This window comes from Macaca mulatta, chromosome 14 (genome assembly GCF_049350105.2).
Source record: "Macaca mulatta isolate MMU2019108-1 chromosome 14, T2T-MMU8v2.0, whole genome shotgun sequence".
NCBI lineage: Eukaryota > Metazoa > Chordata > Mammalia > Primates > Cercopithecidae > Macaca > Macaca mulatta.
Genome location: NC_133419.1, coordinates 122,213,977 through 122,232,835, shown reverse-complemented (window position 1 = coordinate 122,232,835; position 18,859 = coordinate 122,213,977). Strand labels below are relative to the sequence as shown.

The 18,859-nt window shown below is 42.5% G+C and overlaps 1 protein-coding gene across 3 annotated transcripts in view; it reads right to left on the bottom strand.

Moving 5' to 3' along the window:
• SORL1 (sortilin related receptor 1) overlaps positions 1-18,859 on the bottom strand; it is a 179,622-nt gene that overhangs the window by 74,071 nt on the left and 86,692 nt on the right. For all 3 annotated transcript variants that reach the window (XM_015115975.3, XM_028834092.2, XM_077964539.1), the window contains 7 exons: positions 14,434-14,612; positions 12,751-12,937; positions 7,816-7,944; positions 7,224-7,309; positions 3,762-3,934; positions 2,556-2,687; positions 485-576 (listed from right to left, as the gene is read on the bottom strand). In XM_015115975.3, the coding sequence (XP_014971461.3) occupies positions 485-576; positions 2,556-2,687; positions 3,762-3,934; positions 7,224-7,309; positions 7,816-7,944; positions 12,751-12,937; positions 14,434-14,612 (978 nt within the window). The remainder of the gene's footprint in view (positions 1-484; positions 577-2,555; positions 2,688-3,761; positions 3,935-7,223; positions 7,310-7,815; positions 7,945-12,750; positions 12,938-14,433; positions 14,613-18,859) is intronic.

Here is an 18,859-nt window from a genome sequence, read left to right as displayed (position 1 = left end):
TCAGGGATTTCCCTCTTAGTTATGTTTCCTTCAGTTAATGAGTTAATAAAAAGCACCTTTGCCTTCCCCAAGTGCACACTGATTGTAAGTAAGAAAACCTACACATGCTAGGAAGGCAGGGGAAAGATGGAATGAATTAAATGTTTGTACCATGCATAAAACTCAAGAGAAAGTTCTCACAATATCCAAGCAGGCCTATCTAGGTCTACAGAGGCTCTCTTTTAACATCAACTTTTCTAGGGAAACAACCTACAGATGCAAGACATCTGGATGCCTAAAGAGATTCTGACACTGGCTAACAAAAAGTGAATGGAGTTACCTGACCATGGTGACTAAGCTGTGGTCTCTATTAACTTTTCAGTTAATAGATCATTTCAACCACCATCATGAGAAACAGGTTTTTGTCCCACTGTCTGTGTTTCCATGAGAATCTATTATTGCAGCATTGGATGCAAGACTGATTTCCTTTTGGGGCAACACTTACCCCTCTTGGGGCACGAGGACCAGAGCCCTGGGATGATCAAGCACAGAGGAATTGACGATTGTGAGTCGGAAGTCGCCATCTGGATTAGCTACCTGACAAAAACAGGGGGAAAGAGGCTGAGACGGATCTGAGCTCCTTAAAGACCCCCATTGCCAAAGGTGGCTCCTCAGCTTCTGCCTACAGACATGCCCCCTCCACGCCTGCCTGTTTCCCTGACGCGACCCATCTGGGAAACCTGCCCCAACTTCTAGTCACAATGCACTGTTCCTTCCTCTGACTCATGGGACGTTTTTCAAGTGGTCTGAAAGAGGAGCTAGAACCATGAATGCACCAGTTTCCAGGGCATGATGATCTGGACAAAGCAATATCAATAAGTAAATTACTCAAATAATAAGCAAATAAGCATTGACTTATTTCACCATCCCACGTCAGTCCACGTTCCAAGGCAACCGATGGCTCCACACTGCCCATAAAACAGATTCTCAATGTCACAGCCTTGCAATGAAGAGTCCACAGGTGGGACTCATATTCTTGCTCCTCTCCATCAGCCGGGCTGGTCATCTCACGCTTCTCTAAGCCTGATGCAGACTCACTCCTGTCTGCTCTTGCCACATCCCATCCTGGACCCACCTGCCTCACTGCTTACTCTAATCAAGGCATAACTCTCCTTCAAACCTCACTGCCAGGCCTGCCTCCTTTCCTAACTCTCTGACCCACTTGGACCTATAAGCATCAGTAGCTCTGCACCTTGGCTCATTTGACATCATTTTGCACCAACAGTATTTGAGTTGTGCAGTGGTCACCCCACAGCCTGTGAGAAGGTAGGTGCTTGTGACCAACCACCTGCATTCTTCTGGCCCCTAGCCAAGTGCTGACCACACGTAACTAAAGAAAGGAGAGAAAGAGCAATAACACGACCACCAGGGCAGCATTCAGTAGATGCCAGTTCACTTCTATCAGCATCCCCATGAGGTGGACACAAGATCATCCTTGGCTCAGCTCAGACATCAACCTCAAGTTACCTGCTCTGTCTGCCTATTCTAATATTGCCCCACTCTCCAAAAGTGCAATCACACTGCACTGTTTCAGAGTCTTTGCAGCAAGTATCACCAACAGAACTGATTTATTATTTTGCTTCCTCCACTAAAATCTCAGCTCTGTGGGAACAGGAACGTGTGAATCAGGCCCACTGCTGTATCATCAGAACCTAAACCACATGTATCATGCAGAGAACCCCTGTCAACTGGTTGCATGAATAAATGAATCTCCATCTAACGCGTGAAGCAACTGAAGTTTAGAAAGCATAAGCACCTTGCCCCATGTTGCTTAGCTAGTGGAGTCAAGCCTACACCCGGGTCTATCCCCCAAGTCTGTGTCTTTCGTCTTACAACTCCTCTTAGTTCTCTGCATCTCCCTGCTTCTGCTGCACTTCCCACTTAACCCACATGCCATCTCTCCATGCAGAGTCAGTATAAAGAGGTGCTGATGCAGTGAGCTGAGCATACTACATTCCTCAAGACAATGATTTGGCAGTTTAGAGGTCATTCATTATCCTTGCCTTGGGTATATAAGGCGGGACAGGTTACTAGATAGCTACATTGCAGAGAAATGGGGATTAATAACGACGACGATGATGACGATGATGATACTGTTGCTATCACTCTAATTGACTAAAATAATACTAGACTATTATTGTTACAGTATTATAATAATACCATATTAGGTTGATGCAAAAGTAATTTTAGTTTTTGCCATCATGTTTAATAAAAGTAGTAAAATAAAACAAAAATAATATATAAATAAAATAAATAAGTACATATATAAATAAAATAAAAATAATATTACCATTTATTGTTATTAGCTAAGCTTCTGCTAGTCAAAAGATCAACTCCCAGGTACTTACCCCCTTTTCTCTCCTCTCCAGAGGCTCAGCTGGTCCATTCTCTGGAAACTCGCAGGAAATTTCCAGAGTAATCTGACACACTGGCCCCTGCCTCTGTGTCAAATCTGGCTCAAAGCCCAGGTGCCCCGCCTACTCCCTTAATTAAGAACAGCACGAAAATACACATACCTCAATCTTTTTGAAGCCCGCATCTACCCAGTAAAGCAGCTGGCTGAGGGGTTCAAAAGCCAAAGCTTCTACCGTCTCCAGGCCAGAATTGATGATCACCTCTTGCCCTGTGCTTCCATTCAAACAGAGGCGCTGAAGAGAGAAAAGTCATAATAAATGCTAGGAACTGTTCAAAGGACCGCCTGCCAAGTCAGTCCTATGAAGGGTAACCTTTATTCAAGTGGTAGGACTGGCAAGGGATGAGATGTTTTAGGTTAGTAAACTTTCCAGACCCATGAAGCCGGGTTTTCATGAAAACATTTCTAAAATGTACTACATTTTTGTTTTATAAGCAGGACAAAGAGAATTTAATCATATACATTACTCTGCATTATCACTATGAACACTGGTCACTAAATTATGCTGTATCGCAACAATAAAGTCGGAGATTATTGAGATGTATGAGTCTGTTTGCTTTTAAAAGAAGTGAAACCAGACTGCTGTTATATTTAAGTTCTTGTGTCTGCTTTTATACTCTTTCTTCCCTGTGAGGCTCTTAGCCATCAAGTGCTATTGTTGGACAGCTCCATTCAGCATCACCGCCATCCCCCACCCCAACCCCCTCAAACACCCAGGCACTGTAAGATTTCTGTTGGGTTGGGAATCTAGATACAGAGTTGTTGGAATTGCTTTTCTAAAAGGATTAAGCAGACAATGAATAAAGATCAAATAGCTTTCCTTTAAATGCATGGGTTTGAGTGTATGGCTATCTCCCTGGCCTGTCCAGGGCTCTTTAACGCTTGCTTCCTGGTTCTTATCTGTGTTCAGAACAGCTGAAGTGGATAATTATGTGAGCTATGGGTAAGTCAAGCGTTCCTGTATCATGACTTGGGAAGAAAGATGCTCAAGAGGCAGTTGGCACAATAGGGGGCAACTAATCATCCTACATTATTAGCCCCAACACCTTCCCAGCAGGCAAAGCAAGACCTCACTTTCAAGCACATCTGTGGATTTAGGGCCTTCTTTATGCTTCCTATATGACCAGATGAAGAGAGAGAAAGAAAAATACTAACACAGAAGACTGGAAGGTTTTACCTGTCGGCCCTGAGATGAGCGACACTTACAAACCTCTAACTGTCCATTTCCATAGGCCATTCTGCATGCAGCTTATCAGGACGGGACAGTCACAATGCACAGCCCCCACAGTGAGGCCAAGCGCTGACTCACCTGGATGATGTCCAAGGCCAGGTCGGACCAATACAAACAGTTGTGCTCATAGTCAAAGTCCAGGGCCACTGCTGCCCGTAGCCCGCTGAGAGGCAGCTGCTCTGTGGCTCCCGAGGCCAGGTCATAGCGATAGATGGATTTCCGCACAGCATACAGGATGAACTCGTTCTCCTCTGCCAGGCACACAAGACACGTGGGAGGTTGGACCCAGGGGATGCTGAAGAGGTCCTAGCACATCTGACCTCTTTGTTTCTCACACACAAACCTCAAATCCATTGGCATGTGGTGTGGACCCAGTGAAGGGCACAGAAATCAAGACTCAGGAGGTGCATAACGGAATCACATTTCCACCTCAGGCAAGTGACTTAAACTTCAGTGAATCTGCTTCTTCATCTGCAAGTGTTTTTACTTGTTACGTTTTTCTTTCATCTGAATCTCCCAATATGCATGCTCCAACAACCATACGTCTGGGCGAAGCCTACAAGTCTTCAAGTCACACTTGCCAACCTAATTACACCAATCGCCATGTTCCCCCTCCTCACGTGACTGCTATCACCACAGCACCATCATCTTGTTGACGAGAGACCATTAGTCACTGAAGCCTTGTAACTAAGCTCTCTAATCAATGTGCTCACTTATTCATATTGTTTACAACACCATATGGCAATTACATCAACCTCTTAGATCTTCAAAATAATAATAATGCATTTGTTCTTGGCTATTTAGAAAATGGTGCACAACATAATCATCACAAAAAATCTGTTTCTACTCAACAAATACAAATTGTGTACATATTGTGTATAACGTGCTTACTAAGTATTGGGCATTGTTTAAGACTCACAACAACTGTCCGATGGTAGAACTACTGTTAACCAAATTTTACAATGAGAAAACTGAGACCAGAGAGGTTAAGTAACTCACCCAAGGTCACACAACTAGCAAGTGGCAGAACTGAGATCAGATCCCAGGCACTCTGGATCCACAGTCTATGCTTTAACTACTACACTGTGCTCTCTCTTATGATACAGACACGGGTGTGGATGATTTTTAAGATGTAGAAATGAAGGTCCTGAGTGCTGAAGATACTTACCTAACGTCAGACAACTGGAAATAGGAAGACTCAATACACTCTCTTTTCCACTTAGGGAACAGCCTGGGAAACATCCAGATTCTTCCCCAGGAGTGGACACAAGCAGCACAACAGCATCTGTGTCTAAAGTGTGCCTCTTGACAGTGTGTTGCATATGGAACCAAGATGCAAATCTGAATTCTTTTGCTGCATGCCTGGGTTAGCCATTCCTGCCCACTTCCTGATTCCATACACTCAGTGACTTAACATGTACCTATCACCTTCTTTATAAAAGCTGCAATACAGATAATGCATCAAAAAATAAATCTATCTACAATTTTTAGTAAGGTAAGTTTTCCTTCTTTTCCTTTGGTTGCAGGTCACTTTAGAAGTTATCTATGCTACCATCACATGGTAACCTACCTCCCCTTTTGGTTGTCAAGAAAACCTTCCCACTGTCATTCCCAGGGAGGGGCCAGCTAACGTATAGGGACATGAGAGCTACCTTTGCAACAGCGAGCCTTTTGCCCCACATCTCTCTCCCGCATCTATAAACCTCATTCTGTCACTTTGGGTTATTTTTTTTTTCCTTTAAGAAACCAATACCCATAAAGTAGAACCTGAATCCAGAAATACTTGTTTTAGGATTATGTTCAGAGCAGCATGTGGCATTCCAGTGGGCAATGCTTAACCTAGAAAAGGAATGGAATTCCTGGCTGGTCCTGGCCATACATGAGCACAGCCTAGGAATGTGTGTTTTCATAGTAATCGTAAAGGAAGAAAAATTCTTGCATTTAAAAAATCCTTCCAGATGCCCAGATTACCTCATCTTTGCAAAGTTATTATGGCTCCACTAGTCCTATGAAAGCATCTTTTCCTTTCCTGGTATATCCCTGCCCCCTATTCCATGCCTTTTTTCTCTCTCTCTCTTCTACATAGGAGGTGGCCCACAATGGAATGAGATTTCTCCACTTCATTCCCTGTTCTATCTTCTGGTAGAAGAGAAAACAGCTTTCCTGCCAGTTTAGATGGCTTTAAACAAGCTGTTTTGTCCCTTGTTGAATTATCTTCAGAAATATTTATTACAAAAGTAGGCACTCCAGCCCCTTAAGAGCAATCACTCAAACCCCACTAACCCACGCCCTCATCAATAACAGCTCTTGTGAGGGAAATATTTGAATATTATCTGCTCATTTGTTGGAATTTGCTGAAGTGGTGGTTCTTTTTAAGTCTCCATAGTGAGGTATGTTAATTACTCTGGTAATGATGAAAGATTAAATTAAGGGACTAACGAGCTTAGCATGAAAAACACCAGGGCAAGCTGGCAGCAGTAAGCAAAAGACAGGGCTGCCCTGCCCTGCCTGTGGAGACCACATGCTTCTTTCATGATTCATTCGGTGCTTATGGCTGTCCACGTAGACAACACCACCCACCGTAGATGGAAGTTAACTCCAGCCGTTTGCCTTCACCAAGAGGTATGGGCAGGAAAGAGGGCATGGAGGGAATAAAGAAGCTTTAAATGAATAAGAACTGGAAACAGAGTGAAGAAAAATAAGCAGCTAAGAGATTATTTGTCAAAGTACCATAATTTCATGTCTCTATTGTAAAGATCCCATGTGACATCACCACTAAATCTAGCAGAAACATTTTAAAACACACTATACCTTTATAGCATATGAATCATTTCAGAGAAGTTTTTCTTAATTAGCATGCATAATGATTATCTAAAATAGTGAGAATGACATTTATTTGCCCTCTGGGCAATGTCCAATGAAAGAGCATGGGGCTTAGAGTCTGAATTTCAACTTTGTCACTTACTAGATGTGTGACCTTAAGCCATTTAACTTCCTCTGAACATGCTTCCTCATGAAAAAGTAAAAAACAAAAGTGATAATATCTGCTTCCCTGAGTTGTTAAAAGGGTTAAACTGGCAACACATAAAAAAGTACACTGAAATCTATAAAATTCCATTAAAATTGTACAGTTATTTTTATTATAAAATTAACACAGACTACTCAGCTACTTCCTAAGAAGCCACACGCCTCTTTATACTCAACTTTGACAAACAGATTAAGGAACACACAGAAGCCCATGGGCACCTTTCTACCCCAGTGGATGCTGAATCAATATTTTTCAATTAACAAAGGGATTTCCCTCAAAGAAACTGAGCTGACACAACATACTTTCCATTCCTAAAAAAGGGTATGGCTATGCATAAGTTGAGTGTAGACACCAACCTTAGGGAAAAGGGGAAGCCCTGTGATGCTTGTGATGGCCATTGTTTTTCTCCACTCAATTACAGGAGCCACAAGCTCGGACTTAGGTGAGATCATGACATGACACTGTTGCAACCACGTCTCAAGAAATGAAAGGGAAGAAACCACCTCCCTTACCTGCCAGGGGACAGGGGACCACCTCTCCTTCCAGTCGCGCTTCAACATCTCCTCCGCTACAAGTGTCCCCAGAAATCTTCCGGTAGCTGTCACCCCACCCCAAGAGCAAGAGGTCAGAAACAGGGAAGAACAGTCACAAAGGCATCCCAGCTAGGAATATATTTACTATCCACGGTCAATACAGTCCATCCACTCATTCCCCTTTAGAACTAGAAAGAGGATGCTCAGTAGTTCTGAGTCAGTTCTGCTTATAACTAGACTAGGCAAGCCCAGACAATTTAGGGCACTGTCCTGGCCAAGATTTTTAAATATATCTCTTGAATACATTCCTCTGAAGATGTTTCCTTGCTGAAGTTGATGACTAAGATATTCCTAGAGTTTCAGGGATGCTTACAGACTTGCAATGTTTTTCTCACTGGAGGTAGGAGAGTTTACAAATACCATAAGTTAAAATGTGGCCCAAACTACTTGTAGGCTATTAACTTGCAATTATACAATTTAGAGTATAGAGCAATCCAGATGGCCCTCTATGCTCTCTCGTTCCATGTGCAGACCCCTGAGAACCTGACAGGGAAATCTCTGTGATACATACCCTCTCGTTCTCCTGTAAGTAGAACCCACAGGGCAAGGCACAGGAAGGGAGTATGACTTTCCAGAAAATTCCGGATCTGGAACACAAACCTCTAATGACAAATCTTCACTCATCTTGAAACCGAAGTCACTAAAAAGGCAATTGGGCTTTGTTAGGGCCACTGTTTTATACATTTCAGGCGTTCCCGTACCAATTGTGCTGACTTTACCTTACTACTTTTCACTTTTATTTTAAGTTATTTAACTTGTCCCTTTAAAGAATATGTACTTTTTATATAAAATACATCTTCAAAAGAAGATTTATATCAGAACCACAGTTGGGAAAACACAATCACATGCCATAAATAGACCAAAAAAAACACAAATCATCATGCCAAATCAAAACAATATTAAATTTTAGCCAGATCCAGTTCCCTACTCTAAGAATCTGGACCTGCCCTCTCTGTTAAAAGGGATTAGGCAAATGTTACAGAATTACTAGTAACCAATGAGACTTTCTGTTTGACAGACTCTGAAGAAGTAAAAGAGAAATTTTAAAAGAATAACCCTTTTAAAAAAATTATTTTGGGCCGGGCATGGTGGTTCATGCCTATAATCCCAACACTACGGGAGGCCAAGGCAGACATATTATTTAAGCCCAGGAGTTCAAGACCAACCTGGGCAACATGATAAGACCCTGTCTCTACAGAAAAGAACCAAAAAAATAGCCAGGCATGGTGCTGCACACCTGTGATCCCAGCTACTCAGGAGGCTGAGCGGGGAGAATCATTTGAGCCCAGGAGGTCAAGGCTGTAGTGAGCCGTGATTGTGCCACTGCACTCCAGCCTGGGCAACAGAGCAAGACCCTGTCTCAGAAAAAAAGAAAAATTTTGACTAAGGGTTCAATGTTATTTAAGACTATGTCCACATACTAGCTAAAATCATCCTGTACTTTGAGATACAGTAGTTAGGTTCACGAGACTGCCTGTGATTTGGGGTCACATCTGCCAAACCTCCCAGCTTGATGGGTAGCATCCTGGAGTAGGAAGCAGGAGGCGTCAGTCGAAGACGATTCTAAAACAAGATGACTGTACTATGAATGTTCTAAGGCCCTGCCCAAGCTGTAAATTCTATAATTCAATGAATTATAGAACATCTTCAAAGAATTATAGAACAGAACATATATTCCACATTCGTGTGCTCTACCAGAACACATTTATTTGCTCTATTCAATTCAACAAATATTTAGGCCTGGCATGGTGGCTCACACCTGTAATCCCAGCACTTTGGGAGGCTGAGGCGGGTGGATCACTTGAGGTCAGGAGTTCTAGACCAGCCTGGGCAACATGGCAAAACCCCGTCTCTACTAAAAACACAAAAATTAGCTGGGCGTAGTGGCACGCACCTGTAGTCCCAGCTACTCTGGAGGCTGAGGCAAGAGAATGGCTTGAACCCGGGAGGTGGAGGTTGCAGTGAGCCAAGATCGCACCACTGCACTCCAGCCTGGGTGACAGAGTGAGACTCTGTCTCAGTAAAACAAAAAAGAAAAAGAAAAAACCCAAATATTTATTAAACATTTCTGACACGAAAAGTATTAACAGATACAGAGTGGCCTGTGTGCATTATATCATAATCCACATTTAATAATTTGTAAAGAATCGAAAGGCAGCAGTTTTGCCACTGGATCAAACGTGCCTCTTTCATTACCTCGGTTCGTTATTACTGAACAGCCACTTTAAATCTTTTTAGGAACCAGATAAAGCATTAGCGAATTACTTATTTGCCTCCAATAGCAAAGCACTCTTCCTGGGCAGCTTTCTTTGACCACAGGTCATGACCTAGTGGACTCTGAAAGCACCTGGGAGGCCCAAGACCAGATTCTTCCCCTCCCAAAAAAGAGCAAAAGATTGCAAAAGGCCCATCATACATTTAAAAGTCAACGTTGTCTCCTAAAACTTGTGTTTTAGTTACATGTGTGTATGTATCTACATATACATATGTAGGTACAGGGTCATCAGAGAAAATGTATTATTTACTAGGGGTTGCAGTCAAGAATGTGAAAGCTGTATGACTTGGCAATGTCAAGAAATATAAGGATATAAAAGAATCTGCCACTGAAATCAGGGAACAGGGGCCAATAGCTGGGCTTCCCTGTGTGGTCTGAAAGGACCATCAGAAAAAACCTGGTGTTCAAACACAGTTGGTCAACCAGTACCTGAACTAATGGAAAGATACTATAATCTCATCTCATTTCCTGACATCCATCTTAGGACCATTTTCCTTCTCACTGCCATAGTCCAATGCCATCAAACATCTCCAAGAGCCACACAGTTGGCCTGGCTGCCTTCCAGCAGCTACAGCAAGCAGAGAAACAATGAGGGGTGGAGCGGGGAACAGCCAATATCCATATACCCCTTAGCATTTCAGAGGGTCATCACCCCACGATCTCATTTGGCCTGCAACCCAACTCCATAAGGGGCAGAGGAGGTGGTTTGACTGGTCTATAATAAAAAGACTCCGCATACAACCAGGGTGAACATCCAGCAGGTTCCAGCAAGGCAGATGGGGTGGGCATGGCAGACCAGCAGGATGCAGGTCAGTTTACCCAGGAGAGCACACCAAGCTCCATTTCTTTTTTGTTTTTTTGTGAATTTTTTTTTTTTTTTTTTTTGGTGGGGGTTGGGGAAATGTAGGGCAAGAGAGAAAATTTTAATGTTATTTGTTTTTAAGCCTAAATGTCATGAAAAAAAAAAAAACCCCAAATATTTGTTAGACTTTCTTACCTATTTTTTACTTAGTCTTAATTTTATTTTGAAGTACATGTTGGGGATAGGAAGAGGGCATAGAGGTCACTATGATATTTTCAGGGATTAGGACATCTCCAGTCTCAAGCCAGTCTGAGGAGGACTACCTGAGGCCAACAAAGCTCTTAGATTAGATTAGACTATAATGAAAAAGTGTCTAAGGAAGAGCAGAAGGCACACAGCATGGAACTGACATCACCAAGAACATCAGCCAGCTCTGTGCTTTTGCTGTTAAAGAGTCTGTGTCGTTCCCTTGGGAGCACACACCTTTCTAAGGAAATGACTGTCTTCTGTGTTCTAAGCCTTGCTGCTCAAAGGGTGAATGTGCAGATAAGCAGCATCCACATCTCCTGGGAGCTCGATGGAAATGCAGACCCCCAGAACTCCTGAGGCAGAATCTGCACGTGATTCATACACACCTTAAAGTTTCAGAAGCACTGGTCTAGAACAGAAGTGGCCAAACCTGGTTGGCCATTTTTGTAAATAGAAATTTACTGGATCACAGCCACATTCATTCATCTAGAGCTGCTTTCATGCACCATGGGCACTGCCATGGGCAGAGGGAGGAGTTGTAATGCAGATCATGGAAACCATATGGCCTACAAAGTCTAGAACATTTACCGTATGACCATGTTCCAACCTCTGGTCTAGAACACATCAGAAGTTTCTGGCTTTAGTCAAGACAAGTACAGCTGCCCAAAGCAAAATCTAGTTCCTCTGTGCCTCGGCAACCACTGAAATATGAGTTGTGTACTTATATTAAATACCCATGGCTCTCTTGGTGCTCCTGAATAAACTACAACGATTTCATGCTGAATTATAGACTAAAGTAACTGTCCAGGAGCTCTGAGATCCTGCATACTCTGCCACTAGAATCCTCTTCCTACAGCTAAGTTCTGTTCTGATCAACTCTCCTCAAAATTCCTACAACTAAGCTCTGTTCTGATCATCAACTCTCCTCAAAAGCCCCTGAAGGCTTCCTCCTAATTATAGAATAAGGTTCATCCCTTCTAAGGTCTCTCTGCTCTACTGTATTCTATCTTTTCAGCCTCATCTCCAATTATCATCCCCATGTCATACACCCAACAAGGCATCCCAGTTAAACTCCCAACCACACCCTGCTGCCTCTACACCTGCCTGTTACAGCTACATGGTCTCAAAACACTGCTGTCGGCCGGGCGCGGTGGCTCAAGCCTGTAATCCCAGCACTTTGGGAGGCCGAGGCGGGCGGATCACGAGGTCAGGAGATCGAGACCATCCTGGCTAACACGGTGAAACCCCGTCTCTACTAAAAATACAAAAAGAAATTAGCCGGGCGTGGTGGCGGGCGCCTGTAGTCCCAGCTACTCCGGAGGCTGAGGCAGGAGAATGGCGTGAACCCGGGAGGCGGAGCTTGCAGTGAGCCGAGATCGCGCCACTGCACTCCAGTCTGGGCGACAGAGCGAGACTCCGTCTCAAAAAAAAAAAAAAAAAAAAAAAAAAAACACTGCTGTCTGCAAATATAGATGCTCCATGAGAGACCAGCTCAAACATCACTTCTCTCAAAAATGTCCTGATTCTCCAACAGCAATCCACAGCCCTCTCCTTCCTTTCAATAGTCAAAATAAAAGTACCGGTTCCTGCTCTGAGGCACCTGCTCTCTTCCACCTCCTGTGCCACTTAGCTATGCACAAGTCACTTCTACTTTTAGCATTCGCAGCAGTGCCTTGGATATTTTGCTCAAGAAATAATACATGATGCAAACACACACATACGCATATACACACACTAACATCCCCTTGTTTCAGATAAAGAAATAAATCCCCTCCAGAATACGGTCCTAAGGAGAAGGATTACCAACAATGGAACCTTCAGCAAATTTTTGGGTTACCCTAATAGAAATAAATCCCAGAGCTATCTATTCCTGAAGAAATGGCTACAGCTCTCCTAGACACCTCTACCACTTTACCTGGCTGTAAGAAAGAACTAAAGAAGACAACTTACATGAAACATGCCTAGCACAGCTCCTGGCACATAAAAGATGCTTCCTAAATAATTGTTTCCTTCTATTCCCTTCCTTTGCTCAGGGAAAGGGACCGTGCCTAGTCTCTTTCCCCGACACTACTGAGTGAATAAAGCACAACTCAGTCGCCAGTCATCAAAGAAGAACTAACCATTCATAGTCCTCCCGGGTGCAGGAGCAGTTGGACACGACCACTGGCCTGTCAAAGTCCTCTCCATTGAAGCATGTGGCATGGGGGGTCCTCCGTTTGAAAACAGTCTTGTGTCCCAGTAAACACTCATTCCCCCGCTCATCAGATGGTGACCACAGCTTGTAGTCATTCTCTGTGCAGGGAACTCCTAAGGAAAAAGGAACACAGCACGAAGCATTACAGGCAGGCCCATACGGGGTTCCCTGCTGTGCCTCAAGGTGCCCAGCCTCAACCCCCACTTCCTGTCTATGTGTTGCCACCCCACAAGCACACAGACCCTCCAATTGGCTTGCTTTGAAGCTGGGCAGCCCTAGGCCAATGAAAAGGATACCTGAAATGCAGACATTTGCCTGGAAAAGTTGGGAAGAAGCAAGCCACCTTTATCCAAACTTCTGAAACATTACAGAAGACATTACTGTAGAAACAAGTAGCCAGAAGTGTTTCTCTCCTAGAGAACTGGGGAACGGCTGATTCCTTGATGAGCAATACCACTGGGGGCTAATGTTCTCAGCCTGCCTCCTCGGGCAGTGAGGGCACATCTGGTAGTGTGGCCCGAGGGCAATGGAGGGCTCGCTGGCCCTACTTGAAGGTACAGGATCTCCATGGAAAGAGGCTGGAAAATGCTAAGATACCTTGCACCATCACTCCATCTGCCACATTCATCAAAATGTAAGTAGGGTGCTTTTTACAAGCATTCCAAAGTATGCCTATGTCTATGTTGGCACTTTTTGACTCTCATATATGTGTCTTCAGTCAGATTAGATACTACCTGAAGTCGATACACAACTTTTGATTCAATGCCATGCAACACAGTAAACTTATTAAACTCCTACCGACTGTAAGGCTATCAAGCTTTCCAGTAGGTGGAATACAAATATGCACAGGGCAAGCTCTTGTTTTGAAGGGCTTTATAATCTAGTCAATGGAAGGTGAAACACACCGAGTGACAGACACAGAGTTATGAGTACACTTATGTTCTGGACATAGAGAAGGGAGATGTCTTCTGGTTAGGATATCAGCAACAAGTGTGTTGGATCCTGAGATATGAAAAGGATTTCGAGTAGGAGAGGCCAAATGGGTGGAGGTGAGAAGAAACAGGGCATTCGGGCAGCTAGAATCAGGTTAGCCAAGGCTGAGAGGTAGGAAAGGGTAAGATAACGTGGGGACGCAGGGAGAGGATGCTGAAGAGTTTCACTTCCGCCTGCATACTTACACATCCTGTATCCAGACTAGCAGATCACGACTAGATCCTAGATGGCTTTGAGAGGACCCTGCATTGCTTGGCACACTGACTTATGGAGAGTCAGGCACACTCACTGAATACGTCCAATTGGCACTGCTGATTTGGAACTATGTTTTTCATTCATGCATTTATCTACATATGCAGCAGACATATATTTAAACCTCCTATGTGCCAGGAACTGCATGAGGAAACTAAGATACAAAGAATAACACCCAGTCTTACTAAGAAGAATTGAGCAAGCCCTGAATTACCTCCCTATGCATTTTGCTAACTCTTATGGGCCCATCTCCCCCAATGCATCTCAAGCTCCTCTGAGTACACAGTATCTAAGCTGGTGCTTTGCACATAACAGGAAGTCCATGCATATCCATGTGAAAAGGTCCAAGGAGGCAGCAGCTTACCCAAAGCATCTGTGGCATTGACCTGGAGGATCAGCCAGCTGTGGACATTCTCTTTGTTCGAGCCAAAGATGGTGAAGACAGTGCTCTTCTCCCCAGGTTCTGTGAGGAGGCCATACACAAACACTGGCTTCTCAGAGAAGATGAATGTTTTCCAGGTCTCCCCTTCATTGGTACTGTATCTGCCCAAACGCAAGTAAGAGAATCCTTGCAGTTAAAGTATCTAAGGCAAAGGCTTGGTTTCCATATAACGTTCACCAGGAGCAGGAATCAGGGCTCCTTGGAGAAACGGCTGATCCCGGGCTAAGGCAGGGAAAGTTTAAGGAAATGCTCAGAGATAAACGCAGTCATCTCCAAAGAACACAGGAACCAGCCTGATGGGGCTCCAACTGGCCGAATTTAGGAGAATTCAAACATAAAAAAGAAAAATGATGGTAACAGATTACACTTTGAATGAAAATAGGACATGGGTCTCTAATGATACTAAAAGACAGAGGAGCAAAAGAGAAATTTTTTTCTTTTTTTTTTTTTTGAGACAGAGTCTCGCTCTGTCGCCCAGGCTGGAGTGCAGTGGCGCGATCTTGGCTCACTACAAACCCCGCCTCCCGGGTTCACGCCATTCTCCTGCCTCAGCCTCCCAAACAGCTGGGACTACAGGCGCCTGCCACAATGCCCAGCTAATTTTTTTTTTTTTTTTTTTTTTTTTTTGTATTTTTAGTAGAGCCTGGGTTTCACCATGTTAGCCAGGATGATCTCAATCTCCCGACCTCGTGATCCGCCCGCCTCGGCCTCCCAAAGTGCTGGGTTTACAGGCGTGAGCCACTGTGCCCAGCCCCCAATTTTTTTCTTATATTAGAATGACACTTAAAGGTTGGAAACAATATAATAGTAATTACAGAAAAATTACCATTCTGTAATCCCCACTGCAATAACTAAATCACACAAGGTTCAAAAATGCTAAAACCACGGGGTGAAAGTGTTGGGGCCAGGATGTTCAGATTGTCTGAACATCAACCAACAGACAAATCATTCACTACAAATGGGGAAATAAAATTTCACAAAACATAATCTCACAATGAATGATCAGAGAGTCACAATCTTAGCTAAACATCATCAATAACAGGACAACTTGATATTAGGTACCTCCTGAATAAAGCATTGAGAAGAACACACCCTCTGTGTACTATTCTATACAATTGGACAAATCTAAAATGTGGGATATTCTACACAATAACTGCTCCAGATACTTCAAAAAAATCAAGGCCACAAAAAACAAATAAATAAACAAAAAAGGCAGATAATGTGTTATAGATCTAAAAAGACTAAAGGAGTATAATGGCAAAATGCAATGAGTAAACAAATTTGCAATGCATAAATCCAATCCAGGGTTTAGTTCAGGACTGACTAAATCCCAGATCGAAGGGGAAAAGCGGCCATAAATAATTTGAGACAACTGAGAAAATATAGTCTCTAAGTCATACCGAGTTCACGTTAATTTTCTTAGGCATGAGAATGGCATTGTGATTATATAGGAAAATGCCCTCATTTATTGGAGATACATGTTTAAGTAGCTGTGAGGGAGCATGATGTCTGTAACTTTCTTTAAAATGATTCAGCTAAAAAATAATAGATGGATACACAGGATAGATAAATAGACCAATGATAGAAGTAGAGCAAATTGGCAAATTCTAACAATTTGTGACTCTAGGTGAAAGTTTCATGGGTGTTCTTTATACAGTTTTTCCAACTTTTCCGTGGTCTTAGAAATTAAAAAGCAAAAAAGTTGAAGGAAAGTATATACTGAGGAAAGTCTCCAAGACAGACTGTAACAGAACAAGGAAGCAAGTCCTTGAAAAACTAAGCAGCGTTTGAGTAACTGCACTGATTTTACACTATCTTTGGTATTGAAGAAGGAGAAGAAGAGGGAGGGAGAGGGAGGCAAGGAAGAAAATCTGCCCAACATTTGTTTTATCACCCAGTGAGCGGGTGAGATGCTTGACATGAGAAATCACTCAATTCAAGCCTCTTTAGAATCACAGGGCTTCTGGGCCCTTCTTAAATCCAAATTATATGCAAAACTTTTTCTTTCAGCTTTCTCATGTTTTTGAGATTTTAGTTTTACACCTTGGGATTCTAATACTTGACATAAATCTTTTCAAGACATCACTCAATCCAAACACTTCATCTCATATTAAGATTATTAAACTTGATTTGGTCAGCCATGGTGGCACATGCCTGTAATCCCAGTACTTTGGGAGGCCAAGGCAGAAGGATCTTTCGAGGTCAGGAGTTTGAGACCAGCCTGAGAAACATAACAAGACCTCCATCTCTACAGAAAAAAAAATTTTTTTTAATTAGTCACGTGTGGTGGTGCCCCCTGTGGTCCCAGCTCCTCCTCTGGAGGCTGAGGTGTGAGGAATGCTTGAGTCCAAGAGCGTGAGGCTGTAGTGTGCCATGACTGCACCACTGCAGTCCCGCCTGGGTGACAGAACAAGACCCCGCCTAAAAAAAAAAAAAAAAAAAAAAAAAAAAAGATAAAAAAGATACTGCCACAAAAAGGCTAGGGGTTAAACCAACTGGTAGGATTACAAGGCAGAATAATAAATGTCAATGGGAGACTAAGTAATCTCCCACTACAAATCTCTCACAAGGGGAGAAATCTCACCTGGCAGATACACTTTTGGTTTAAGAAAATTTTGAAACAGATATTTGGATAAATTAACTCATTCAATCTCCTTCTTGTAACCAGTGTCATAAGCTAAAGGTTTATATTACTTTTAAAGCAAAATGAACCAGCAGAGTCAACCTATTATCCAGATATGATGGTAGCCATCTGCCCACTCAGCGGTAATGCTAAAGTCCACCTATTTATACATTGCCAAGTTAATTCTCTTTAAGAGCTCCTCGAACCCCACATAACCTCAGGAAATGAATCACCTCATTTCTTGAGGGTTCCCAGAGGACTCTGACAATAACTCATTAATGAAATAACAAGCAGGTGCATGACCAAGCATAGCTTGTATCTGAAAATACACTACTCATTTAGAAAATGGTGCTCTTCAGAATTCTGGTGAAAAGGCTCTTGCCTTATCAACAGCAGCAGTTAAGAGAACACGTATTTTGGACTGAATTCTGACCCCTAAAGGAGAACTTGTGTTGGTAAAAGTGACAAGAACCTTGTGAAGAAACAAAGCCATCTTTGCGTTCTTTTTTTGTATTTTTAGTAGAGATGGGATTTCACCTTGTTGGCCAGGCTGGTCTCATACTCCTGACATCAAATGATTCACCCACCTTGGCCTCCCAGAGTGCTGGGATTATTGGCGTGAGCCACCGCACCTCGCCCATCTTTGCATTCTTAAGTTATGAAAGAGGATATAGGACACTAAGCTTTAGGAATGAAGAATTCAAACTGCTCAGATAAAAATATAGACATAATCCCAGGGACAAAAACTCTCAAGAAGATGGGAAGGTCATATAATATAATAATAAAGCATAATATAACCACAGATACTCTAAAAGGAAGAAGTGTGGTAGATAACCAACTTAGGACTCTAGCAGGCAGCTACACAGAAAGGTTCCTGGTGAGTTCAGGTTTCTAAAGAACATATTCAAGATGGGAAAAAAAGTCATATAACCAAGAGCAAAAAAATTCAGTTACTGCGAGCTAATTCTAGCTGTAATTCTCACAGCCAATAGTCTGTCGGAACAGTAGCAAGGTAAGTTCAAAATGAATCACGGTTTATGTTTCAAATTACCAAAATAATTGGCAGACTGGTGGGTCAGTGGATGGGTTATCTGATAAGTTCTATAAAGAATTAGAAAGGAACAGGATCATCGTTCTGATGGTCAATAGAATAAATAAGAGCAGACATAATCATATGTATCAATTTAAAAAAACAGAGCACTTGATATACATTCATCCATTAGTTCATTCATTTATGAAAACCATCACCCAGTTCTGCCTATCTTTACTAGAACTTTGAATTGAAAATATTTTATGTTTTCTGACTGATTGGAAAACTGAGAATAAAAGAAATAAAGACTTCGCTAGAAAAAAAAAAAATCTTTGAGTAACAACAGAGTAGTAAAGCTGGGTCTAAAAAAAAAAACAGAAAAAAATAATTTCTATTTTGCTCCTTAGCAAGGAAAATAATCTTCAAATTGGACATGACAAGAAAAACTAGGTAAGTTAAAGGAAAATGAGTACAAAATATATTCTAAGGACTGAAAGACTTAAAGACACGATGATTATAGCATCCTTTTCAAAAATCTCTAGAAGAATTATGAAGAACAAAGATCTCAAAAACTAGAATAAGGAAAAAACATTTATTTCCTCAATGAAGAAAAGGTGGTTTCAAGAATGGATTATGAAACAGGTTATTTGAGAGCAATCAGACGAAAAGGAGGTCAAGGCTAAGAACCCAAATGG